Source organism: Pongo pygmaeus, chromosome 6 (assembly GCF_028885625.2).
Source record: "Pongo pygmaeus isolate AG05252 chromosome 6, NHGRI_mPonPyg2-v2.0_pri, whole genome shotgun sequence".
NCBI classification, from domain to species: Eukaryota; Metazoa; Chordata; class Mammalia; order Primates; family Hominidae; genus Pongo; species Pongo pygmaeus.
The window spans coordinates 128,022,251-128,048,796 of NC_072379.2; the positions used below are offsets into that span (position 1 = coordinate 128,022,251).

General features: G+C 48.1%; 1 protein-coding gene across 2 annotated transcripts; it reads left to right on the forward strand.

The window, feature by feature from the left end:
• The first annotated feature begins 2,015 nt into the window (after positions 1-2,015).
• On the forward strand, positions 2,016-26,009 carry TSPAN33 (tetraspanin 33). 2 transcript variants are annotated; one of them, XM_054497238.2, is made up of 8 exons: positions 2,016-2,391; positions 18,967-19,024; positions 19,685-19,812; positions 20,124-20,198; positions 21,766-21,861; positions 23,964-24,092; positions 24,573-24,734; positions 24,947-26,009. In XM_054497238.2, exons 1-8 carry the CDS (start codon positions 2,290-2,292, stop codon positions 25,046-25,048), a joined length of 852 nt encoding a protein of 283 aa, XP_054353213.1. In that variant the 5' UTR covers positions 2,016-2,289; the 3' UTR covers positions 25,049-26,009. The 2 variants fall into 2 exon arrangements, with proteins under 2 accessions (XP_054353213.1, XP_063523882.1); XM_063667812.1 differs by lacking the exon at positions 2,016-2,391 and adding an exon at positions 2,676-3,319.
• The last annotated feature ends 537 nt before the right edge of the window (positions 26,010-26,546 follow it).

Here is a 26,546-nt window from a genome sequence, read left to right on the forward strand (position 1 = left end):
GGAGGCCCATGGGGGTGGATCACCTAAGGTCAGGAGTTCAGACCATCCTGGCCAGCATGGTGAGACCCCGTCTCTACTAAAAATACAAAAACTAGCCAGGCATGGTGGCGGGTGCCTGTAATCCCAGCTACTTGGGAGACTGAGGCAGGAGAATTTCTTGAACCAGGGAGGCGGAGGTTGCAGTGAGCTGAGATCAGGCCACTGCACTCCAGCCTGGGCAACAGAGTGAGACTCCGTCCCAAAAAAATAAAACTGATTTCTGGAAGATCATCTAATAGAAACATTCAGCATCTTGGTCTATTTCTCTATCCTCCCCGCTCTAACATCTGAAAATGGGCACCTACCCATTCACTCATTAACCTCTTGTAAAATAACTTCTGCCCACCTTACCTGCTTCATACTAAAACTGATCTCCAGTGTCACTTAACCTGTTAACGGCCAGTAATCTCCCAGTAATCTGGCTGTGACTGCCTTCTTTAACCTCCACTCTTGGTGCTCCTGTTATGCCTGCTTGTCACCACAGCCTAGCCCTAGAGATTCCATCTTGCCAATGCCTTCCCTTCTATCCTCTCCTAACCATCTATTATTCTGTCTATTACTCCTAAATCAGTTCCTGATTTCTGATTATCTGGATGATGAGCAGCATGCTTCTAACAAATCTTTCTCTCTCCAGCCTCTTTCCCACACCAACTGAAAACCGTGGGTTTTCCATCATTCCTTTCTCCAAAACTCTTATTTCCAAGTCAATTAAGCACTAACTCCCCAATCTGATATTCAATTACTTCCGCAATTTTAACACAATTCCACATGTAACGACATCGGTCAGCATTATGTCCCACTGCTATTCCAAGCATACCCTGTGCTCCAGCCACAGCAGTCTGCTTATTTTGCACGAAACACATGGCGTGCTTCTGCACCTCCAGGCTTTGGTTCACCCTTTTTTTTTTAATCCACCGGGATTATGTTTCCCCTCCATCTCTACTATTCTAAATCCCATCCTCCCCTAATTTCACTTGCCACGCTATCTTCACTAACCTTCTACCAAACGTATTATAATTATTTGTGCAGTTATCATATTTCCACACTGGATTCGAAATTCTGCTAAAACGAAATACTCTAATGCCTTTGATGAGCCTTCCATGTGCCAGCCATGTGCTAAGTGAGCTACATGCGTTATCTCATTTAATCCTCAAATCAACATCTAGGTCAGGACTCTCCCATTTAACATTAAACAAACGGAGGCTCCGAGAGATTAAGTAGCTTGCAGCTTTCACGCAGCTAATTATGGTGGAATCAGATCCCTCCCCGAGGTTCACTCTTGCATTACTTAGGGTAGCCAGCATAATATATTCGCCAGCTACACTGCACTCAACCTATGTGTGCCGGATCAGCATGTTAAAAACGGTGTCTGCAAGTAGACCAAGGGAAGAGGGGCTGCGGGGGCGGGAATTGAGACAGCAATGAATTAGGATGGCGAGATTGGCGGTGATATTTCCAAATTTCCACTGTTGGGTTGTAGAGCTTCTGAAATAAGCATTTAAAATGTATAGTTACTAAACAGGATTGCATATACTCTTGGTCTAATTGCTATGTGTAGGTTGGTTTTGTCTCCCTGATTTTATTGTCATCCCCCAGGGATTGTTTCTGTTCTCCCGTGTTCCCAGAGCTTTCGGCGCATTGCTCAACACACGGTGTGCGTACTTGTTGATTTTAATGTATGTGTGTTTGCATATGTGCACAGCAACTGGGGGGAGGACGTGGGTGTGGGATGCACTGTGCATTCCTTCTCCTTATTCTTGTTCCTTTGAGCAGCTGCAGCCTGGATGCTTTCCCTTAGGGATAGGGGAGAGGCAGAACCGCTGACCCTTTAACAAGTTATCCCTCACAGAACAGGTGTCTCCCCCGACTCTCGGTGGAGAGGGATGGCTGGATACTTAGTGACATCAACCACGAGCCAATGGGAAGTCGGGCTCCAGCGGTCGCGCCAATGGGCGGCCGGGGGCGGGCCGGGTTTCCTGGGCTCCGGGCTGGCCGGGCTGGTCCTGCGGCCGCGGCTGAGTCTCCTCCGCTCGCGCTGCCCACCGCGGCTCCAGCACCTCCAGGCGCGGTTACCCGACCCGCGCCGCTCCCGGACTCCCGGCTCGGGCGCCTCCCGCCGCAGCGCAGGCTGCCCCGCCGGCCGGGCTCCTGCGCGGCGCGGCTCGGCTCATGCCCCCGGGCGCGGGGCACACAGGCCGGCCGGCAGCCGCTAGGAAATAGGCCCCCGGGGGCGGCGGCGGCGGCGGAGCCATGGCGCGGAGACCCCGGGGGCCGGCCGCCTCCGGGGAGGAGTTCTCCTTCGTCAGCCCGCTGGTGAAATACCTGCTCTTCTTCTTCAACATGCTCTTCTGGGTGAGTCTGGGAGTCGAGGACACCTGGGCGGCGGGGTCCCCCCGCGGAGTGGAAGGGTGGCCCGGGGTGCCCCACGCGCGGGAGCCGCACTGCCGAGTTTTCTGGGCTGACGGCACTTTGGGGGAATTTATCCTGGGGAGGGACACCCCGGGGACGCCGCGTCTGCAGGGGGCGTTGCAGGGAGGAGGTTATGCCAGGGAATCAGTAAAGACTGATGGGTATTCTCGGGGCGTCGGAGGAGGGTCTGTGTTAGGCTAGAAATGTGGGTTTGAGGGAGCCTGTTGGCCCAAGGAGGACCCACTGACACATTCATGATGGGGGTCGGGAGTGGCGGGTGACTTTCAGGCCTGGGGGCCTGGAGGCCCGGCTGGCAAAGAAAGAAGAGGAAGGAAAAACCCAAACCTCTCTCTCCACCACCTCAGAGAGGATGGGTTACGGGCATCATCTCTTCCTTTTGCAGGCCTCATCTACCCCCACCTACACCCCCCCAAAGTCTGGGAAGAATGGCCTCCAGGCGCAGTTGTCTTTCCCATCCCAGCACTGCCCCACACTTTGCCCCCTCCCTGCCACCCTTCTCAGGACCAGACTTCACCCCTGGAGCCTGGCAATCACCAGTGTCTTTAAACAGGACCCCGTGTTGGGCCGGAGGGCCAGGGGTCCTTTCAGAATCTTCTGCTTGGGGTGGAAAAAGTATTGGGCTGCGACTCCAGACACCTGGATTCCCATCCCACTCTGCCGTTCATTGTTGACTTAACCAACCTAAGCATGTATGTTCATGTCCGCAGGCCTTGGCTCCCTCCCCCACAAATCCAACCCAGTGTGATCAGGGGTGGCAGAAAGACTGCTGAAGCTGAGAATTGAGCTGAACCAGATCATGCAATGCCAGCTTGACCCTGTTTCCTGGCTAGAGAGTCCTGGAGGTCCTGAGGTGTGAGAACATAGGGACATCCTTCCCCCATTCACCTCCTCTTCTGGCTCCTACCACACCAGAGCTGCTGCTTCTGGAGCCCACCATCCTTGCCCACTTCAGCTGGAGACATAAAGTTCAGACTTGCAGGAGGGAAGCATTGAGTCTAAAATATGTTTCCTAGGGGAGGGAGCAGAACAGACATCTAAGCCATTTGCTGGAAAGGTTTCACAGGGCCCGTGGGGTGAAGTGCAGACACAAAGCCCATAAGTGCTGGCCTGTTGGGACAAATGAGAGAAATCCCATAGGGTGGGATGATGACAGCGCACTCAGCCATCCTACTCCTGGGGAAAAGGAAACTTGGGCTCCTATCAAATGCTCAGTTTTAGAACTGGAAAAAAATTTTAGAAGACATCTTGTCCAGCATCTATCTGTGTTTATGTCTATAAAATGTAGAAAACTAAAGCACAGAGATGTTAAATGTTTTGTCCAAGGTCCAACAGCTGATTAGCAGGCTTGGTCTGGTGACCTTTCTACTGAACCACAGTGCCGCTGGGGGAAGTCCTCAGCACAGATGGCTGCTGCTATAGCTGGGGTATGGGCAGTATTAGTAGTTAACCAGTCAACCCAAGTTCCCATGGTCTGGGTTCTGCTTCAGCTGGAGGTTAGGGAAAAACACAAGAAAATCTCTTACCACTCTACCAGCGCTGGGGGATGTACTAAGAGACTCCCCACCTAGGGGCAAGTATCAGTGAAGTCTCTGTGCTCACTGAGTGTGCCAGGCCAGTGACGTGCCATCCTCGGAGCCAGCACTAGTATTTCAGGGACTTTAGGTTGTCACTCTGACTCCCTTTATCTGCCGAGACTGTCTGCCTTGGAGCTATCGGCACCTCACCCTTGTCTGTGCTCGCCAGTGACAACAGCTGGGTGCATCTGTTACACTTGTGTTCCTGGTCATTTTTTTTTTCTCGAGCTTCCCTACCCACTACCTCCACCCTACCCCCCTTTTATCGGACAAATGACTTTGAGAGATCTCAGCCAGGAGAGAGTTTGGCTCCACAGACCCATTTACCTTGGTAAAAATGCTTCATTCAAGGTCAGAAGACGTGGGTGGCCAAGCTAGCACCACCCCAAATTAGAATAGAGCCCCTTCTTGGCCCTACAGTAGACTCATAAAAAATCAGAGGCTCTAGAAATAGCACACTGAAGGGCAAGAGGCTCAGCATCTTTTTGGCACCAACTTACTGTGTGACCCTAAGCCAATGTATCTGTCTCTCTGACCTTAATCTTTCTCCTCTAAAGGAGAAACAATTTCTGCCTCAGTGAACTATTTAAGGATGAATGAATCATTTTAGGGACTATTTTCTTTCTTCAAGACCTGGAGCTGGATCTAAGGATGAATCTCCCTGTGTCCTGATTGCCCTTCCTAGGGGATAGTACTTTTCAGGTGTTATTGAATGTCTGTTCTCCCCCAAACCCAGTGCTGCACAGGTATATTCATACAAGAGCAGCTGGAGAGAAAAGGCTGCTTCCCCAGATCAGGGGGCCATCTTTCTTCCTAGCTCCTCTTCAGGGTCTGGTTCCCATGCTTTCTTTTTTGTAGACTTCCACCATCCTAATCAAATTCTGCTCTTCTGCCCAGGAAGCACCTATGGATGAGACGATGGTCAGCCCACACCCTTTGCAGGCAGAGTGCATGTTCTGGCCAGCTTCTGGAGCTACCACGTGGCAGTGGTTATTGTGTCTGTGCCTGGAACCCACTAGGAAGGTGTCCAGCATCCTCTGGGCTCTGAATAGTGGTGCTGGTGGTGATGGTGGCTACGTCTGCTGTTGCTCTAGAAGCCCTGACTCTTGGGGCATTTGGAGTCTGACTCAGAAAGCTAATGACTTTTAGGGGACTGGGACCAGTTCCTGCTGTTCATGTTTCAAATCTTACTTCCCCTTTGACCTGGGAGTTCTGATTTTCTTCCCAGAATCATGTTGCTGGGTTACTGACTATGGGGATTCCATGGCCTTGAGTAGCTGCTCTAAGATCCTAGATGTTGTATTTAAATCAGTTAGGGTGGCTACAGAGCAGCTGCCTCTCCTCACCTCCCTCTGCAGGACAGCTCCGTGCAGACATTGGGGTGGTGCCTGCTTTATCAGCTTGGCCACGTGTTGTCAGGAATATTCAGTGCCGCCCACCTCCTTCCTCGCTGGTCCTTTTCCCACTCAGGGCAGCAGTTGGCTGGCTTTTGAGTCAGGCAGAGCCCAGAAGCTCAGACCTCCAGCCCCTGTGTCTCAGCCCAGGCTTCCCTAGCAGCCATGCCTCAGGGCTCCCATGGCACCTTCTGTATTCTTCTATTGTCACATCCCTTACCTGTGCTGCAATTGTGTTTACTTCTCCGTCTCCCCCTCTAGACTTCGGGCTCTCGAGGGTGGGCACTGCCCTATTCACTTCTGGATCCCCAGTGCCCAGCTGTGTTTGGCATAAATTGGGTGCTTACTGAATGTTTATTGGATGGCAAGTGAGAGAGCAAACCCCACAGGGTAGAGGCTTGATGCCCGTCCTCCCTTCCTCATGGACACTGGCCTGTCAAGATGCAGCTCAGCCTGGGGTCCTTGAGCACTCTTGGTGATGAGGTACCCAACTGTGTTCTCCTCTGTGGTGGGTCTGGTGGCCTGGCAACCCTCCACTTAAGCCAGGTCAGAAACATGGCAGCCATCCCCTCCTCAGAGCCACACGTACTTACTGCCTACAGCATCTGGATTTTCTCACTTCCACTGCCACATATATGGACCCCTGTCCAGGTCTTCCCTAGGCTGAGCCAAGCCACCAGTGGGGCATCTTCTTCAAGAAATCCACTCTCCCATCCAGGACTACTGTGTTGGAGTCCTTGGGCACTCAGAATCACCCAGACCACTCTCAGCACCATTTCTTTTTGTCTGGCTCAAAAACCATGAGGAAGTAACGAGGCATCAAGCCAGGCAAAAACCTCTTCTAAGTGGCAGGGGACCTTTCTGCCATCCGACCCCCTCATCCTATACTTCCAAATACACTAGGAGGCAGAGCCCACCACCTCCCTCCCCGACACCCGCCGTCTTCCGCATAGACTTGGCTGGCTTCCATAACTGAAGATAGTCAGATGCTTTTTATAAAAACAACAAAAATTACAAAATATGGGAAATGAAGACAAGAACCATCTCCTTAGCTATGCAGGTCGCGTGCACACCTTCTTAACTTCCCAGCAGCTTTGTTTGCCTTGTACCAAGTAGAAAACCATAAACTTCAAGCAGCCTTTAAAAAGAAAAAAAGAAGGCTGGGCGTGGTGGCTCATGCCTGTAATCCCAGCACTTTGGGAGGCCGTGGCGGGTGGATCACCTGAGGCAAGGAGTTCGAGATCGAGTTCAACATGGTGAAACCCCATCTCTACTAAAAATGCAAAAATTAGCCAGGTGTGGTGGTGCACACCTGTATTCCCAGCTACTTGGGAGGCTGAGGCAGACGAATCACCTGAATCTGGGAGGAGGAGATTGCAGTGAGCCGAGATTATTGCATTCCAGGCTGGTCAACAAAAGTGAAACTCCGTCTCAAAAAAAAGAAAACATAGAGTCCCTCTCAGATCTTTGTAGGAGGCTAGTGCTGGGCCAGTCCCTCCAGGGCTTTGAGTTTGAATGTTTATTTACTGCAAGCCCTTGCAGACCTCCCTTCCTCTTTCTTAACCTTGGAAGAACAAAGCCAGCCGTGGCCTGAGGAAGATGCCAAAGGCTTGGCCCCAGACATTGTTGAGGAAGGAGCCCTGTGGACTCCTCCACTCCAGGGGGACAGTGTCCCCCAATCCAGAGGGAGAGCGCTGAAAGCCAGCCTCCCATGGACAGCGCCACCTCAGGCACCCATAACAGCAGCGCCACGGAGAGCACAGAAAGACCAGTATGTGAAGGTCATGGGCAGGAGAGAGGTGGCCCTGCTCCAGGGCCACAGGCTGAAAGCTCTTTGGCTTCATCCAGATATAAGGGTAGGGAGGACTGAGAAACCAGAGGTGGAAACCACTGCCTTGCTCACTTCCCTCTGAGCAGGGACACGGTTTCGATTGCCACACAGGGAACCACTTTACCCTCAGCTGTCTCCACCATCACCTTCAAAAGAGGAGGGAAAGAGATTCTAAGGAGGGGGTGTGGGCCCTGAGACAGTGGGGTTCCACTGCTTCTTGCAGCCTGGACTTTGGACTATGGAAGACAGACAAGGCTAGGGCTTTCCCTGGAGGCTACGCCTGCAGGTGGCCCCACTGTGGCAACGCGATGCCTTCCCTTTTCAGAGTGCTGTTCCAGAGACTTCCCTCTGAGCCACTTCCTGGGCCCTGCTGGCACCCTGTCCCCACCGCCAGCTGCAATCTTCCTTCCCCTGCCTGAGCCCCAGTCCATTTGGAGATTATCAGCTGCTCCCCGAAGGGAACCACAAGCAGCTGCTTCCCATCTCCCATGATGGCTGAGGGGAATACAGAAAATCCTGGGGGTACTGGGAGGCAGAGATAGGAAGGCAGCCAAGTGGCCAAGCTCATAAGGCTTTGGGGACATCCAGACCTAGGTTCCAGTCCCACGTCAGCCGCTCACTAGCCACGTGAACTGAGGAAAGTTGCTGGAATTCTCTGAACATTAGCTCTATAAAAGAGATCCTAACGCCCTCTTGGGTTTGTGGTCAGAATAAATGAGACAGTGTTTAGCCCAGCGCCTGGTCCTTAGCACTCAACAAAAAGTACTGCCACTGCTGTCCCTGTAAATGCTCCTAGAGGTCACCTGCTGGGGGTGGGCGTGGAGAGTGAGGCTGAGTGCTCCTCCAGGGAAGAGGAAAGAGAGTGGCAAGCAGACAGGGACTGGCTAGGGAAGGGCCAGCCTTTGCTCAACCCTCTTTGCTCACTTTCTCACCATAACAAAGGAAGACCAAAAACAAAGGAAGAAAATTAAAGAGAAAAGAAAAAAAGCTGAGCAGGAGACAATCATTATTGGTAGCTTTATATTTTTTAGTTTATGGAGAAATTTCCTATATATCCCATGAACAGAGCCCCACTGTTGTCTCCTGGGCCTTCCCTAGCTCTGCTTCTCAAGGCTTGTCACACCACCTTGGCCTTTTAAAATTTTTATTTACATATTTATTTGTTCATTTGTTTGTTTGTTTAGACATGGTCTTGCTCTTTAACCCAGGCTGGAGTGCAGTGATGGGATCACAGCTCACTGCAGCCTCGACTGCTTGGGTTCAAGCAATTGTCCCACCCCACCCTGTTGAGTAGCTCAGATTACGGGCATGCATCGCCATGCCCGGCTAATTTTTTTTTTTTTTTTAGAGACTGGACTTACTATGTTGCCCAGACTGGTCTTCAAATCCTAGCTTCAAACGATCTTCCTCACTTTGGCCTCCCAAAGTAGTGGGATTACAGGCATGAGCCACCATGCCTGGCCCTACCTTGATCTTAAATGCAATCCAGTAGAGATGGACTCTGGGAGCTAATTTGCCTGTAATTATTGGCATTTGGGCATAAGAGCCAGGAGAACAACCTTTATTCAGGACCTCAAGTTGAGGCCCTGCAACCTTTCCTCTCCTATTACTGATGGCCCTGAAGTACTGTCTTATGGGCTAGAATAAGGGTTTTTCCTTTTAAACATCAAATCATGACTATTTTTTCCCAATTTGCAAGAAAAAAAGTCAAGATAAGAAAATTTTCTTCATTTTCTCCTTTCTCCCGTGAGCATTAGTACCTGCAACTGCTTATCTGCCCACAAGTGCTAACAAAAGGCAAACAGAAGAGGACAAGTAGCAACTATTGTGGAAAACTAGGAAACAATTTATTTAGAGTATGCCTGTGTTGTTTTATGAAACGCAGAGACATACACCTAGCAGCCACATCTCTTAGTAAAATTGTTCCTTCGTTCTGTAGTAGAAATTAATATGTTTGCCTCCTCACATGATACACTGAGATGGACACAGCAGTATCTGTGTAATATTCCTGTCAAATATGTGTAATCTGAATCTAACTGTGAGGAAACAACCAAATAAATCCAAATCGAGAGACATTCTGCAAAACAATTGGCCGAAACATAAAAAATGTCAGTGTCCCAAAAAATGTCAGAACAAGTGTTGGGAAGGATGTGAAGACACTGGAACCCTCACACATGGCTAGTGGGGAAGTAAAAAGGCACAGCCGCTGTGGAAAACAGTTTGGCAGCTCTTTAAAAAATTAAACATAGAATTACCATATGACTCAGCAATTCCTAGGTATAGAGAACATTGAAAACAGGTATTCAAACAAGACCTTTTACATGAGTGTTCATAGCAATACTATCCACAGCAGCCAAAAGGTGGAAACAACACAAATGTCCACCAATGGAGGCATGGAGAAACAATTGTGTTATAGTCACACAACCAAGTATTATTCAGCGATAAAAGGAAATGAAGTTGGCAGGGCGCGGTGGCTCATGCCTGTAATCTTTTGGAGGCCGAGGCGGGCGGATCACTTGAGGTCAGGAGTTTGAGACCAGCCTGGCCAACGTAGGGAAATCCCGCCTCTACTAAAACTACAAAAATTAGCTGGGTGTGGTGGCATGCACCTGTAATCCCAGCTACTCAGGAGGCTGAGGCACAAGAATCTCTTGAACCTGAGAGGCAGAAGCTGCAGTGAGCTGAGATTGCACCACTACACTCCAGCCTGGGTGACAGAGAGAGACTCCATCTCAAAAAACAAACAAACAAACAGGAAATGAAGTTGTAACACATGGTACAACACAGATGAATCTTGAAAACATTCCACTAAATGAGCCGAGTGTGGTGGCTCATGCCTGTAATCCCAGCACTTTGGGAGGCCGAGGTGGGCGGATCACCTGAGGTTGGGAGTTCGAGACCACCCTGACCAACATGGAGAAACCCCATCTCTACTAAAAATACAAAATTAGCCAGGTTTGGTGGCACATGCCTGTAATCCCAGCTACTCGGGAGGCTGAGGGAGGAGAATGGCTTGAACCCTGGAGGAGAAGGTTGTGGTGAGCCGGAGATTGCGCCATTGCACTCCAGCCTGGGAAACAAGAGTGAAACTCCATCTCAAGAAAAAAAAAAGAAAACACTCTGCTAAGTGAAAGAAGCCAGACACAGAGGGTCACCTGGTGTGTGATTCCAAAGACAGGAAATGTCCAGAATAGGCAAATCCATAGAGACTGAAAGCAGATTTGTGGTTGCCAGGGGCTGGGGGCAGAGGATGGGGTGATGGGAATGGGGAGTGACGGTTTAATGGGTACAGGGTTTCTATTTGGGGTGATGATAAAGCACTGCACCCTGATAGTGGTGATGGTTGCACAGCCATGTGAATGTACTAAAGGCCACTGAACTGTTTACTTTAAGATGTCTAAAATGGTACATTTTGTGTCACATGTATTTTACCATAAATTTTAAAGTCAGTGTCTTAAAGACCAAAACAAAGGAAGAAAATTAAAGAGAAAAGAATTAAAGCCAAGAGACTGTTCCAGGCTGCAGGAGATTTAATCTCTAAATGCATGATCCTTGATTGGATCTTGGATAAGAAACAAAAAAAAGGTTACAAAGGACATTTTGGGGATAATTGGGGAAAGTTACATATGGACTGTAAATTAGGTCACAGTAATAGTGTATTAAAGTTTAAAAAAGAGGTCAGGTGCAGTGGCTCACATCTGGAATCCCAGCACTTTCAGAGGCCATGGCGGGTGGATCACTTGAGCCCAGGAGTTCAAGACCAGCCTGGGCAATATGGTGAAACCCTGTCTCTACAAAAAAATTTAAAAATTAGCCCAGTTGGTGGCACGTGTCTGTAGTCCCAGCCACTCAGGAGGCTGAGGCAGGAGGATTGCTTGAGCCCAGGAGGTCAAGGCTACAGTGAGCCCTTGATTGTGCCACTGTACTCCAGCCTGGGTGACAAAGCAAGACCCTGCCTCAAAGAAAAAAAAAGAAGAATATGACAAAAATCTATGATGTACACCAACAGAGCACTGTGACTTCCCAGTGCTCTGTCACTTGAACAATTTTAAGATCCACTACCTTAGCCAAGCATGGTGGCTCATGCCTGTAATCCCAGCACTTTGGGAGACCAATGCGGTAGGATCACCATATGCCGGGAGTTTAAGACCAGCCTGGGCAACCTAGCAAGATCCCATCTATACAAAAAATTTAAAAATCAGGTGAGTGTTGTGGCATGTGCCTGTACTCAGGAGGCTGAGGCAGGAGAATCTCTTGAGCCCATGAGGTTGAGGCTGCAATGAGCTGTGATTGTACCACTGCCCTCTAGCCTGGGCAACACAAGAGTGACACCTTGTCTGTTGGCGGGGGAAGAAAATAAGATCCACTGCCTTAAGTTTTGGTGTGATTGACGGGAAATCACTCAGATTAAAGTCTGTAAAACTGTATGCAAGTAAACCCTAGTTTATGAAAATCTGATATTAAAAAATGTATAGGCAGAGTGTGATGGCTCACACCTGTAATCCCAGCACTTTGGGAGGCTGGGGCAGGTGAATCACCTGAGGTCAGGAGTTTGAAACCAGCCTGGCCAACATGATGAAACCCTGTCTCTACTAAAAATACAAAATTAGCCAGGTGTGGTGTCTCATGCCTGTAATCCCAGCTACTTGGGAGGCTGAGGCAGGAGAATCGCTTGAACCTGGAAGGTGGAGGTTGCAGTGAGCCGAAATCGCGCCATCGCACTCCAGCCTGGGCAACAAGAGTGAAACTCCGTCTCAAAAAATAAAATAAAATAAAAAGTATAAACTAAAAAATTGGGGTGGGGGGAGGTAACAGACTATTTTTTAAGAGCAGTTTTACAGAAAAATTGAGAAGATAGTACAGAGATGGACATTTCTCAAAAAACAAAAAATAGAACTACTAGACAATCCAGCAATCCCACTACTGTTTATCCAAAGAAAAAGAAATGAATATATTGAAGAGACATCTGCACTCCCATGTTACTGCAGCAGTATTCACAATAGCCAAGAAATGGAACCACCTTAAGTGTCCATCTACAAATGAATGGATACAGAAAATATGGTTCATATACATAATGGGATATTATTCAGCCATAAAAAAGCATGAAATCCTGTCATTCGTGACATAGACAGAACTGGAGGTCATTATGTTAAGTGAAATAAGCTGAGAACAGAGAGACAAATATTGCATGTTCTCACTCACATTTGAGGGCTAAAAAAGTGAAACTCATAGAGGTAAAGAATAGAATGATAGTTACCAGAGGCTGGGATCCAGGGACAGGAGGATGAAAAGAGGCTGGTTCATAGGTACGAACATATGGTTACACAGAAGGAATAAGTTCTAGTGTTCAACAGCACAGTAGGGTGACTATAGTTGACAACAATATATTGTATTTTTCAAAATAAATTTAAAATATTTCTAACACAAAGAAATGATAAATGTTCAAGGTGGTGGATGTTCTAAATACCCTGATTTGATCATTAAACATTGTACACATGCATCAAAATATCATATATATCCCATAAATACGTACGATTTACATATATCAATTAAAAACATTTTAAAATAGTATTGAGAGTTCCTATATATCCTATACTCAGTTTTCCCTGTTATTAACACATTAGTATGATACATTTGTTGTGATTAATAGTATTATCATTATGGTCTACACTTTATTGGGTTTTTTTTCATTTTTATTTAATATCCTTCTGTTCCAGAATCCTATTCAGGATACTACATTACTTTTTTCTTTCTGTCTTTTTTTTGAGACAGAGTGTTGCTGTGTCACCCAGGCTGGAGTGCAGTGGCTCAATCATGGCTCACTGCAGCCTCAAACTCCTGGGGTCAAGCCATCCTCCTCCCACCTTAGCCTCCCAAGTAGCTGGGACTACAGGCGCACACCACCATACCCAGATTATTTTTATTTTTATTTTTTGTAGAGATGAGGTCTACGTTGGCTAGGCTGGTCTCAAACTCCTGAGCTCAAACCATCCTCCCCGCTCGACCTCCCAAAGTTTTGGGATTCCAGGCGTGGCCCACCATGTCCTGCCTTACATTACATTTAGTTGTCATGTCTCCTTAGGTTCCTCTTGGCTGTGACAGTTTCTTAGACTTACCTTGTTTTTAATGACCTTGACAGTTTTGGGAAGTGCTGGTCAGGTATTTTGTAGAATGTCCCTTTATTGGAACTTGCCTGCTGTTTTTCTCATCATTGTAATGCTGGGGTTATGGCTTTTGGGAGGAAGACCAGAGAAGTCAAGTGCCATTTTCATCACATCACATCATATCATACAAGTGATTCAGCAACATAATCATTGTTGATGTTGGCCTCGATCACCTGGATGAAGTAGTGTTTATCAGGTTCCTCCGCTGTAGAGTTAGCCTTTCTCCCCATGTTCCACACTGTGCTCTTTGGAAGAAAGTCACTATGCACAGTCTGCACTGAAGGAGTAAGGAGTTAAGCTCTACCTCTTTGAGGATGGAGTACCTACATGAATTATTTGAAATTCTTCTATGTGGGAGCTTTGTCTTTTCTCCGCTGTTCATTGAGTCATTTATTTATATCAGCATGGGCCCACAGATGTGTATTTTTTATTTTGGGTAATAATTCAATATTTCTTCATTTTGATGCTCAAATTGTCTAGCCTTGGCCATTGGGAGCTCTTTCAGTTGGCTTCTGTGTCCCTTTTGGATGCTCACATTGATGAGGATAGTGATGTGGGGAATTCATTTTTGTTTCTTCATGAGCATTTCCTTTCTTTGGGGCACTACAAGATGCTCTAGGCTCATCTTGTGCCTTTCCTGCCCCCATCCTAGAATCAGCCACTTCTCCAAGAAGCCCAGGGGATGGCTATTTTCATTATCCCTATGATCATTCACCTTACATAGGGATAATGGTACTGGTGTGTGCAAATTATTTTATATAATTTGACTGACGACTTTTCAGGAACATACGTTTTGCTAAAAGCTAGACTCAGCCATTTTAAAAGTTGTATCTAGCTCTTAAAAGTTTCCAGCCAGGCTTCATTCTAGTCGAATGTGAAAAGCTATCCAAAGAAGAGAAATGTCTTTATCTCCATCCTCATCGTGAAAGGAGGTCATTCGTGATATTGTGAGGCGCCATAAGGATTTTACAGAAAATTCTATCATAGTGGAAAGAGTTCCGGAATGAGATTGGGAGGTTGGATTTGGTCCAGATGGTGCACTGCACCAATATGCACTTGGTTAAGTGTTACTTCCACTCTTTTGGCCTCATCTGTAAAAAGAGGTGAGTGGCCAAACCCATTTCTAAAGTTCTGTTCACCTCCAAATGTGATGCTATGAACAGCAGCCGCCGCACTAACTTTGGAATGGCAGTAGCTTTGAGGGATCCAGGGTGGAAGTGAGGGCAGGAATGGGGGTGTGCAAGGTCAAGCTGTGAAATGCAGAATTTGAGAGCTCAGGGGAGAGACATCACTGATGATCATGTTAAATATTCGTAATAGTATTAAAGACTTAATCTTGATTTTAATGTAGCCTGTATCTGTGGCTCTAGATCCCTGGCTGATTATTCTTTAGGCTTGTAGGTTCTCAAGCTTGGCTGTACGTTGAAATAACCTGGAACATATTCAGAAATACTGTTGCCTAGGTCCCAATGCCAAAGATTCTGATCGACTTGGTTTGGGATGCAGCCTAGGCATTAGCAGTTTTTTAAGCCTCTCCCCCAACAACCCTAAGTCCCAGGCGATTCTAATGGCAGCCAAAGTTGAGCATGTGCTTTCAGCTATAAACGCTCTTGTCCCTCCACCGTATAACACATGGATTAAGGGTCCTCAGTGTACCATCTGCATAGCAGCAGATGAATTGGGTTTGGATAGTGTATTAGTTTCCTGTTGCTGCTGTGACAAATGACCACAAACTTAGTGGCTTAAAACAACACACATTAATTTTCTTATATTTCTGGTGGCCAGAAGGCCAAAACGGGTTTCACCGGGCTAAAATCAAACAAATCTCGCTGGGCTAAAATACAGCAGCACCGCATTCCTTCAGGAAGTGCTAGGAGGGACTCGCCTCCTTGCCTGCTCCAGCTTTTAGAGGCAGCCCTCATTCCTCCATCCATGGCACCACAGCAGTCCAGCCTCTGCCTCCGTCATCATCTCCTTCTCTGACTCTGACCCTCTTGCCTCCTCCTTCTTAGAAGGTCTTTTATGATTGTATTGAGTCCTCAGGGATAATTTCCCTAGCTCAAAATTCTTAATCACATTTGCAAAGTTCCTTTGGCCATGAAAAGTAACACAATCACAGGTTCCAGGAATTAGGACATGGACATCTTTGAGGGGACATTATTCTCTCCACCATAGATAGAGACAGAGCAACTGCTGTAATTACAGGCCCATAAATAGAGTTAACTTACTCTATGATATGTGGCATCTCTTTACTTTGCCCATTTTTTCAACTTTTATTTTAGGTTCAGAGGTACATGTGCAGGTTTGTTATATAGGTAAATTATGTGTCATGGGGTGATATTTCATAACCCAGGTAATAAGCATAAGTAGTTTTCCATCCTGTCCTTCCTCCTACCCTTCACTCTAAAGTACATGTGGCCATGTGTACTCAATGTTTAGTTCCCACTTACAAGTAAGAACACATGGAATTTGGTTTTCTGTTCCTGGATTAATCTGCTTAGGATAATGGCCTCCAGCTGTATCCATGTTGCTGCAAAGGACATGACTTCATTCGTTTTTATGGCTGCATAGTATTCCATGGTATATATGTACCACATTTTCTTTCCTTTTTTTTTTTTTTTTTTTTGATATAGAGTCTTGCTCTGTCACTAAGCTAGAGTGCAGTGGCACGTTCTCAGCTCACTGCAACCTCCACCTCCCGGGTTCAAGTGATTCTCCTGCCTCAGCCTCCTGAGTAGCTGGGACTACAGGCATGTGCCACCATGCCTAGCTAATTTTTGTATTTTTAGTAGAGATGGGGTTTCACCATGTTGGCCAGGATGGTCTCAATCTCTTGACCTCATGATCCACCTGCCTCAGCCTCCCAAAGTGCTGGGATTACAGGCGTGAGCCACCCCACCCGGCCCCACATTTTCTTTTTCTTTCTTTTTTTTTTTTGAGATGAAGTCTCACTCTGTTGCCCAGGCTGGAGTGCAGTGGCATGATCTCAGCTCACTGCAACCTCCACCTCCCAGGTTCAAGCGATTCTCCTGCCTCAGCCTCCCAAGTAGCTGGGACTACAAGTGTGTGCCACCATGTCCAGCTAACTTTTGTATTTTTAGTAGAGATGGGGTTTCACCATGTTGGCCAGGCTGGTCTCAAACTCCTGATCTCGTGATCCGCCCGCTTTGGCCTAAGTGCTGGGATTATAGGCGTGAGCCACCGTGTTCGGCCCGGCCCCACATTTTCTTTATCCCATACTGTTGGTGGGCATTTAGGTTGATTCCATGCCTTTGCTATTGTGAGTAGTGCTTGTTTGGCCTTTCTTGTTTTAGCTGTGCTACGATTTAATCAGAGACCATCTTTGTGGAAAATTATACACCCTGGTGAAAATTTGACATGAAAAACAATGAGAGCTTGGAAGCAACAGAAATCAAGAGCAGATACACATTTTTCAATAGTTCAGTAAAATGACACTCAGAACTGTAATTGGCTGTGGTGGGTTTTAAAGGGCAGACAGAGATGTTCACTGACTCTGGTGGAGGACTGGCCACCAGGCCTGGGGAATGACTGGCATCTCTGTCATGTAGTTTCCCTGCTTCCCCCATGCTCCGTGAGCCTGGCAGTGCTGTGGGACAGGGCGCCAGCTGGCACCTGCAGCTCTGCTAGCAGCTCCCTCCCTCCTGGACAAAGAGTATGAAGGCCGGCAAATAACACTTTGGGCCCTGAATTAGAGGCATGGTCAAATGATGTGAGGTGGGAAGAGACTGGGGCCAGCCGAGTGCAGTGACTCACACCTGTAATCCCAGCACTTTGGGAGGCTAGGGTGGGAGGATCAATTGAGCCCAGTAGGTCAAGGCTGAAATGAGCTATTATCATGCCACTGCACTCCAGCCTAAGCAATAGCACAAGACCCTGCTCCCTGACCCTGCAAAAAAGAGGGGGCTGTACATACAGGCAGAGAAGAGTTCTGGAAGATGTGGTTTTAAAGGTTTGCCATTTACTGCTGAATGCACCTGCCCTCCCCTGCCAGATGGCAGAGGACCTTCAACAACGAGGCCTACAGGGAAAAATGAGGGACTCATCTGACCCTATTACCTGTTCTGGGGGCCTAGCTCCCTTCTTCCACCAAAGCCCCATGGTGGCTCTTTCCAGCTGCTTTGTGTCTTGCAGGACAGTGGTGTCTAGCCAGCCATCTCCTTCCCCACTGAGTTGGTCAAGACCCTGCTGCTGAGAACTCTCTCCTGCCAGAGCTTGGCCCCATCTGTTGCCATGGCAACAGCCAGCTGCTGCTTAGCACCAGCCTGGAGACTGGGCACAAAAAAAAGGGTAGCCAAGGGAAGTAGGCACTGGGGCTCTCCTGCACCCCTGGAGGCCTGGGGGTTGGGGGGTAGATAAGGCCCCTTTGGGGTCTCCTATTAGTCTCTGATGGGTTCGTTCTCTCAGGGAGAAGCCAGGAAATTTGAAAGATCCAAACTCCTCTCTATTCCTCCACACTGGAATCAGAGTTTGTGAAGATAAAGGTTCCTTGGCCAAGGCAGTTCCAGTGCTTACATACATGCACTCACACACAGTCCTTCACATTGGAGTGCACTTTCTTTTTGTACTTGACATGATATTGACCTCTAAGAGGGTTAGAGAGCTGGGAGTATGCAACCACCCAGGCCTGCTTTAGGTATAAAACCTGTCCTTTGATGCAGATAGATTCGAATTCAAAACTTTTCCATTTATATGTGACCCTGGGCAAGTTAACTATTAATAATGATAGATAATATTTATTGTCAGGCATTGTGTTAAATTCTTTCCATGTATTATTTTATTTGATTCTTACAGTAATCTTGTCAGTTGTTTGTTCTTACTTCCCATCTTCAGATACAGAAACTGAGGCTCAGAAATTTGCCCTATGTGTACCCAAGTTTGACTCGCTCTGAAGACTGTGTTCTTTTTAATTTTAACTTCAATTTATTAGAGACGGGGTCTCACTCTGGCACCCAGGCTGCAGTGCCATGGCACAGTCATGGCTCACTGCAGCCTTGCACTCCTGGGCTCAAACCATCCTCCTGCCTCAGCCTGCTGAGTAGCTGGGACTACAGGTGCACACCACTGCACCCAGCTAATTATTATTTTGTGTGTGTGTCTAGAGACAAGCTCTCACTATGTTACCCAGGCTGGTCTCAAACTCCTGACCTCAAGTTGATTCTCCTGCCTTGGCCTCCCAAAATGCCCAGCCTGAAGCCCATATTCTTAATCACTATTCAGTATTAAGCTTGGATTGCCTTAATTTCCTCATCCACAAATTGGGCATAATGTCTGCCTCACAACCTAATTGTGTTATGAGGACTGAATGAATAATGAAAAATATGATGTGGGTAAAAGTGTCTCATGGAGGTAAAGCCCTGACAGATTCTATCAGCAGAATCACTGGGGAGGTGAAAGATGCTCACCTTTGGGTCCCAGGAAAGCTGTCCTTCTCCTGCTCTCCTAGGTTACTCATGACATTCAGGGCTTTCTGGTTTCCAGAATCTCAGGGTCTGGCTCTTTCCCTGTCTCCACAGGTGATTTCCATGGTGATGGTGGCTGTGGGCGTCTACGCTCGGCTAATGAAGCACGCAGGTGAGCTGTAGCTCTCCCTCCCTGCCCCCACCTTGTGCCATGCCCCTTCCCCCTCTGCTTTCTTCAGCCTGGCCCTCACACATAAGCTATGCGGCTAAAGGAGGCAGCCTCCCTGGAGCCAAATCTTCATGGTCTACTTAGGTGTCAGACCCCCCCCCCCATGCCAGTGCCCCTGGATTTCCCTGAGCCCCTCTGAGTCTTCCAGGATATGCCTACATTTGAGGCTTAGGAAGTGTCTGAGAAAGAAGGTAGGCCCCTGGGAGCAGAGAGTCATCAAGGGCTTAGCCCCTCCCTATCTCTGTCCTGGAGAAACCCAACCACCATTCGTATTTCACCACACAAGTCTCCAGGAAACAGAATCTGCAAAGCTGGTGAGCCTAATGCCATTCTAATTCTTTTCCAGAGCGAAAGCAGCCCCTCCTTAAGCACAGGAATAAAGGCTTTTATTTCTTTAGTTTCTCAAATTAAATGCCACAACCCTTCTAGGCCCTTTTTGGTTCTCCCCGTGGGACAGGGGTACTGCCTCCCCTTAACCTTCATCCAACCGTACTGGAGATTCCCCCACCAGGGGAAGGAGAACAGTTTGGGGCACCCTCCCACCCCATCCGTGGGTTCCTCAGTGGGCACCAGGCTCAGGCTGAGGGCCGGCTTCTTCTCCAGAAGCAGCGCTAGCCTGCCTGGCAGTGGACCCTGCCATCCTGCTGATTGTGGTGGGTGTCCTCATGTTCCTGCTCACCTTCTGTGGCTGCATTGGGTCCCTCCGCGAGAACATCTGCCTCCTGCAGACGGTGAGTGGTCAAGACCCCACTGGAAAGACCCTGGCCCTCTCCCCATCATGCCTCTTAGCCTCCTAGGGCCCTTTGGTTGCCTTGTCCCACCCTACCCCCAGGCCTGTGCTGTCCACTCCTCAGTGCAGAGCTCAGCCCGGGTGACCCAGCACAGGGTGGCCACCTCCAGGACAGTGTCCCAGAGGCAGCTGCCTTTCTTATGTGTGAGGCATCTGGGAGAATTGCCTGGCAGCTCCCAGCATCTCCATGGCCCTGGGAGGGGCTGCTGCCATGAGTGGTCCTAGACGCCTCTTCTTCCCGCTGCTCCACAGTTCTCCCTCTGCCTCACCGCCGTGTTCCTGCTGCAGCTGGCCGCTGGGATCCTGGGCTTCGTCTTCTCAGACAAGGTAATGCTGGGAGCCAGGAGGCCTCCTCAGGTGTGACCCAGAGGGAGGAAGGAAAGTTCCTGCCCATGTTTAGCCTGGTTAATTAACCATAGCTCCTTCCCCTGAGAAACATCAGCCATTGAAAAGTTCATTAGGGGTGAATGAATAGCCTGTAAACTCATCATATTTGAAGAGAATTTTAAGATCGTAAGGTGCTTTACTCTGACAGTGTGAGAAGCTAACAGGGAAGTAAATTATACAAACACAAAGTTAAAATAACTTAGAAACTTTAATAACAAATGACAGAATCAAACTCAATAATCAAGTGGACCACTGACAATATGAAGAGCCTCTTATTTCTTTTAAAAATTGTTTATTGAGATACACAGAAGGAAGGAAGGGGGAAGAGAACAAGATTTTGTTTTGAGGTTTATTTTTCTTTCTTTCTTTCTTTTTTTTTTTTTGGTTGTTGTTTTTTCTTTTAAGAGATGGGAGTCCCACTAGGTTGCCCAGGCTGGCCTTGAACTCCTGGGCTCAAGTGATCCTCCTGCCTCCATCTCCTAAGTCTCTGGGATTACAGTCATGTGCCACCATGCTTGACTTAAGAAAAGGTTTTGAACAATGCTTGCCATATCTGGAAATGGTCTGCCATTCAGTGACAGTCCTTTTTAAGAACCAGAATGCCTTTCCCAAAAGGCAAATGATTGCCAAGGGCAGAGTACAAAACTAAGGAAAGAAAATTTGAGAAAAGTAGTGGGGCAGGAAGGAAGAGACTATGGTAGAAAATTATGAAATTGGGCCAGGTACGGTGGCTCATGCCTGTAATCCCAGCATTTTGGGAGGCTGAGGCGGGCAGATCACTTGAGGCCAGGAGTTCGAGTCCGGCCTGGCCAACATGGCGAATCCCTGTCTCTACTAAAAAACACCAAAAAAAATTAGCCGGGTGTTAGGAGGCTGAGGCACAAGAATCGCTTGAACCCAGGAGAAGGAGGTTGCAGTAAGCTGAGATCACGCCACTACACTCCAGCCTGGGCGACAGTAAAACTGTATCAAGAAAAGAAAAAAGAAAACAAGAGGGGAGGGGAGGGGAGAAAATTATGAAATCAAGAGCCACTGAGTTAATTCCGAATTTCCTAGTCCTCCTGGCTTACAGTGAGATCCTGAAATGATGTATTAAATAGCTCTGTTTTGAGTCTAAAGAGATGCAATTATCTAGTGTCCACTAGAGGGCAGTGCCTCAGCTCAGTAAGCTACTTTCTGCTAAAAAATTAAAAATTAGTTTGTTTTTATCAGTCAACAAATATTTTGTGATAATAGCATTCAGAGATAGATACACATTGGAATATCTTGAAATGTGTCTCTGGAAAGCTTCAACAGCAGGTCCAGCATTTCTCCTGCCCACTGGTACCTGAGGGCCCTGGGATGGATGGGCTTTGGAACTGAACTGGCTATCTTCCACCATTAGGACTTGGTTCTGATTTCAAGGCAGACTCAATTAAGGATGATCCCTGTCTACTGTTATTTTTGCAGGAAGGAGCAAGTTAGGGATTAGTCCTGTGTTCTGATTCCTTGCCCATGTCTCCGGCAGGCTCGAGGGAAAGTGAGTGAGATCATCAACAATGCCATTGTGCACTACCGAGATGACTTGGATCTGCAGAACCTCATTGATTTTGGCCAGAAAAAGGTATGGGTCAGCCAGTGGTCTGGGGGACTGTGGGTAAAAGTGAATGTCATCTCAAGAGATGCCTCACCCTCTATGCCTGTGGAGCTCTTCATTACCTGCCAAGTAATGGCTTCTGGGAAGGGGTTTGGCAAAAAAGCACACGTAGCAGAGTGCTTTAAACATACTTTTAAAGACACAGAACAGTATATATAGTAATCTACTGAGTTATAAGTGGTTACCTACAGGGGATGAGGAACTGGGCAGATTCTTGAATATTACCTCTTCAAAAGTGACATTTTAGGCTGGTCCGAAGGGAGTGAGTTATCTCATTTGATTGTTCACAGTCAGCTACAGATCCAACTCTTTGTTCTACTATTTCCCCCTTCTCACTGCTGCACTTGACTAGACTAAAAAAAAGTTACATTTAAAAAATTGTGATAAAATTTACATAATGTAAAATTTACCATTTTTAAGCATACAGATCCGTGGCACCAGGTACCTTCAATTGTTGTGCAACCATCACCATCTCCAGAACACTCATCTGCCCCAGCTGAAACTCTGTATCCATCAAACACTAACTCCCCATTTCCTGTGTTGAAACTCTGTATCCATCAAACACCAACTCCCCATTTTCGTCTCCTGAAATTCTGTATCCATTGAACACTAACGCCCCATTTTCCTCTCCTCTAGCAACCACTATTCTTTCTGTCTGTAAATTTGACAACTCTAGGTACCTCAAATGAAGGGACTCAAGATATTAATGCTTTTTTGAGTGGCTTATTTCACTTAGCATGTCTTCAAGTTTCATCTGTGTTTTGGCATGTGCCACAATTGCCTTCCTTTTGAAGGCTGAATAATATTCTGTTGTATGTATATGCCACATTTTGTTTATCCATTCATTCACCAGTGGAGAAAAGGGTTGCTTCCACCGTTCGGCTACTGTGAACAAGGCTGCTATGAATCAAAAGTTAACAATTAGGCCAGGCATGGTAGCTTACACCTGTAATCCCAGCACTTTGGGAGGCCAAGACAGGCAAATCATTTGAGGTCAGGAGTTCGAGACTAGCCTGGCCAACATGATGAAACCCTGCCTCCACCAAAAATACAAAAATTAGCTGGGTTTGGTGGCGCACACCTGTAGTCCCAGCTACTCAGGAGGCTGAGGTGCGAGAATAGCTTGAATTTGGGAGGTGGAGGTTGCAGTGAGCCAAGATCGTGCCATTGCACTCCAGCCTGGGTGACAGAGCGAGACTCTGTCTCAAAAATAAATAAGTAAAAAATAAAAGTTAACTTTTTTTTTCCTGAGACAGAGTCTTGCTCTGTCACCCAGGCTGGAGTGCAATGGCGTGATCTTGGCTCACTGCAACATCCGCCTCCTGGGTTCAAGTGAATTTCCCTGCCTCAGCTTCCTGAGTAGCTAGGATTACAGGTGCCTGCCAAACCACACCCAGCTAATTCTTGTATTTTTAGTAAAGATGGGGTTTTGCCATATTGGCCAGGCTGGTCTTGAACTCCTGACCTCAGGTGATCTGCCCGCCTCGGCCTCCCAAAGTGCTGGGATTACAGGTGTGAGCCACAGCACCTGGCCAAAAAAGTTAACTTTTAAGTAAAAGTGCTTTTGAGACAAGTCCTGAGTTCCCCTTCCTCTGGTGCAATAGACACTTGACTTTGAGATCCAGTTTGCTCTCATGGAGTAATGATGGACTCACAATATTGAAGATTCCTCCCCTGTGTTTTCTCTATCTTAAGAAGTTTTTCAGCACTGATCCTTTAATTATTTCAGCCAATACTTTTGATCACTTCCATTTGCCTGCAAAGCCAGAAACTTCTCTCAAGAAGATTATAGCTGAGTATGTAAAACAAAATATATGTATAACTGTAATACCAACAAGCACAGTGGTAAGTTATAACAAGATATACAAAGTAATAGAAATTAAGAAGTGAGAATATCTTCAGGCGAAGGCAACTGAGAAGCTGGAGTTCAAAGTTTAAGGCTGTGTTAAAACACAACCTGAAGTTCCCAGTAGAATCTTGCTATAGACTTTTGGTGGCTCTGAGAATTCCCCTGGTCACCTCAGTGTGAGGGGTGGGTGATTCTTAACCTCTGGTGGGTTTTGTTGCAGTTTAGCTGCTGTGGAGGGATTTCCTACAAGGACTGGTCTCAGAACATGTATTTCAACTGCTCGGAAGACAACCCCAGTCGAGAGCGCTGCTCTGTGCCTTACTCCTGTTGCTTGCCTACCCCTGACCAGGTGAGCCAGCATCCCGCCTCATTTCCTCCTGGGCAGCGAGCTGAGTCACTTTCTGATGGGGGCAGCTGCTATTGGGAATCCCCATCCCCTAGCTTAACCGATCAGTCATGTGGGACAGCTGTCAGGTGTTTTTCTTCACCCCAACCTGATGCTTCCATTCACCTCATACTCGTGTAGTCCACAGGGACAGATTTAAGTTTTAAGTTCAGATTCAGAACCTGTGCAGGTTTGTTATATAAGTAAACTTGTGTCTTGGGGGTTTGTTGTACAGATTATTCCACCACCCAGAGCAAAGAGACCTGGATCCTGACCTCTCAGAGGAAGGGAAGTCTGCATTTGGCAACTTCCAACCCAACATCCTCCACATACATTCTCTGACAATTTAGGAGTTTAGGGAGGGTGGGAAGCCCATCAGCTAAGGCCCCAAACAAAAAGGTATTGGAATTAGAGTCCCAATTGGCTTTTCAACTCTTTCCCCAGGCAGTGATCAACACTATGTGTGGCCAAGGTATGCAGGCCTTTGACTACTTGGAAGCTAGCAAAGTCATCTACACCAATGGCTGTATTGACAAGTTGGTCAACTGGATACACAGCAACCTATTCTTACTTGGTGGTGTGGCTCTAGGCCTGGCCATCCCCCAGGTAACTTACCCTGTGAGACTTGTTGGTCCCACACACTCTATAAAGACTCCTTTGTTTTGGGGAAGGCACCTGGGGATCAGCGAGGGTGTCAGGCATTGACATGGCTGAGGGGTAGGGAAAGGGATAGTGCTGGCTGCACTGGGAAGATCGAGCCAGGGAAAACAAGGCCATCACTCACTGCTAAGGGCCCAATTCCTTCTTGCCTCTCCCAGCTGGTGGGAATTCTGCTGTCCCAGATCCTAGTGAATCAGATCAAAGATCAGATCAAGCTACAGCTCTACAACCAGCAGCACCGGGCTGACCCATGGTACTGAGAATCCATCCTGCACCTCCTCACCATGGAAACTGGCAAGCCTCATAAACCAACAGCAGCAGGTGCTGAGAACAGCACCAAATGGAGATTTGGATTCCAGCCCCCCAGTGACAGCCCAGTGGGAAGAAGCAAACTCCAGATGGGCAGAAAGCAAGGTGCACAGGTGGCTCCGGTCTCAGGAGGATGCGCCTCTTCTCCCCCATCCCAGCCTTCAGCATTGTGCCAGAGTGATACCCTTAAGTGTCTGGGTTTATGTTTTCAGTTTTGTTTGGGAAACAGCAGTTGCACAGAGAGTTGGGGGGTACTGCTGCTGCCTTTTCACCGAGGCACTGCCACCACCAGCTCTACCAGGGATGCTCCTGAGCTTGGCGGACATACTTAGATCCTAACGTGCCAGTGAGACCTGGCTGTGGAGAGTAGCACTGGCAGCCCTGCCTGGACTCCACTTGGCATGATACCAGCTCCAGAAGGGAAGGGAGTGGAGCAGGCAGTGAGGAGCCAGCCTGGGGGTCGGCTGGGGACAGCCGTATGTGCTAGGTGGGAGTGGAGGGGGATATGTTTACCAAATGCCTGTCCTGCCATCCTCCCAGGTAGTCAGAGTGAGCTACATCCTGCCCCGCCTTCATTTCCATGGAAACATGGCAGCTAGGGCACGGGGTACAACAGCAGCCAAATTCTTCCCCACCTCCCTTACTTCGAAAAAAAGTTTGGAACCCTGGTCCCTATACTCTGCAGTCAGAAGTGGGACTGAGCCATACATGCCCTTGTATTCCTCCCTGTCTGGCCCTCCCTCTCCAGCAAGCAGGGTTTTCTTTAACTTGGCAGTGTGCAGAGGAGAAGTGGTAACACCCCCACCCCATTCCCCTGCATCGGAGCTCAGTATTCCTACAGGGTAAGAGGTAGGAATCTTGCTGGGACGAGGGGAGCCAGAAGTGGCAATAAAAGCGTGTTGACCTGGGCTACGCTGGACTCCATGAATTTTCCATTCTGGCAACTGGAAGGGGAGGGGTAGAAGGGCCTTGCAGAGGACGGCACTGGAGACTCTCCTAAACGCCACACACCTCCCCCTTGCTGCCCGCCACATGCGCGTCTCCTTCAACTGATGCATTGCCACCCTCCCACAGCCTCGCCCTCTGCTCTAAATTAGGTCGAAAGAGTCCCAGTTCCGATCTAGGAACAGCATAATTTTGTTCCAAAACCTGGTGTGTTTTTTCGAATTAAAATTAATTTGTCACCCAAAACAGGAGGGGGATGGGGAGGAGGGACATGAGCACTCCGCTGGGGCCGGGACGGGGGATGAGGAGGAAGAAGGCCCTCACTTCCCCTACCCCGGCCCTCCACGACCTTCTCCCCGAGTCGGCTGTAGGGAGGACTCCGAGGAAGCTCGGCGCGGTGCGGGGGGCCTCCTGGCGCCGAGAGGAGCGCGCGAGGCAGGCGGGGCGGGCGCGTCCGGGGCGGGGCGCTGGACTTCGTGGGTGGTCCCCGCCCCCGCGGCGGCC

Coding starts and splice junctions, on each gene's coding strand:
- TSPAN33 (XM_054497238.2), top strand. CDS start 2,290: ATGGCGCGGAGACCCCGGGGGCCGGCCGCCTCCGGGGAGGAGTTCTCC. Junction 2,392..18,966: donor TCTTCAACATGCTCTTCTGG/GTGAGTCTGGGA, acceptor CTGTCTCCACAG/GTGATTTCCATGGTGATGGT. Junction 24,735..24,946: donor TAGGCCTGGCCATCCCCCAG/GTAACTTACCCT, acceptor TGCCTCTCCCAG/CTGGTGGGAATTCTGCTGTC.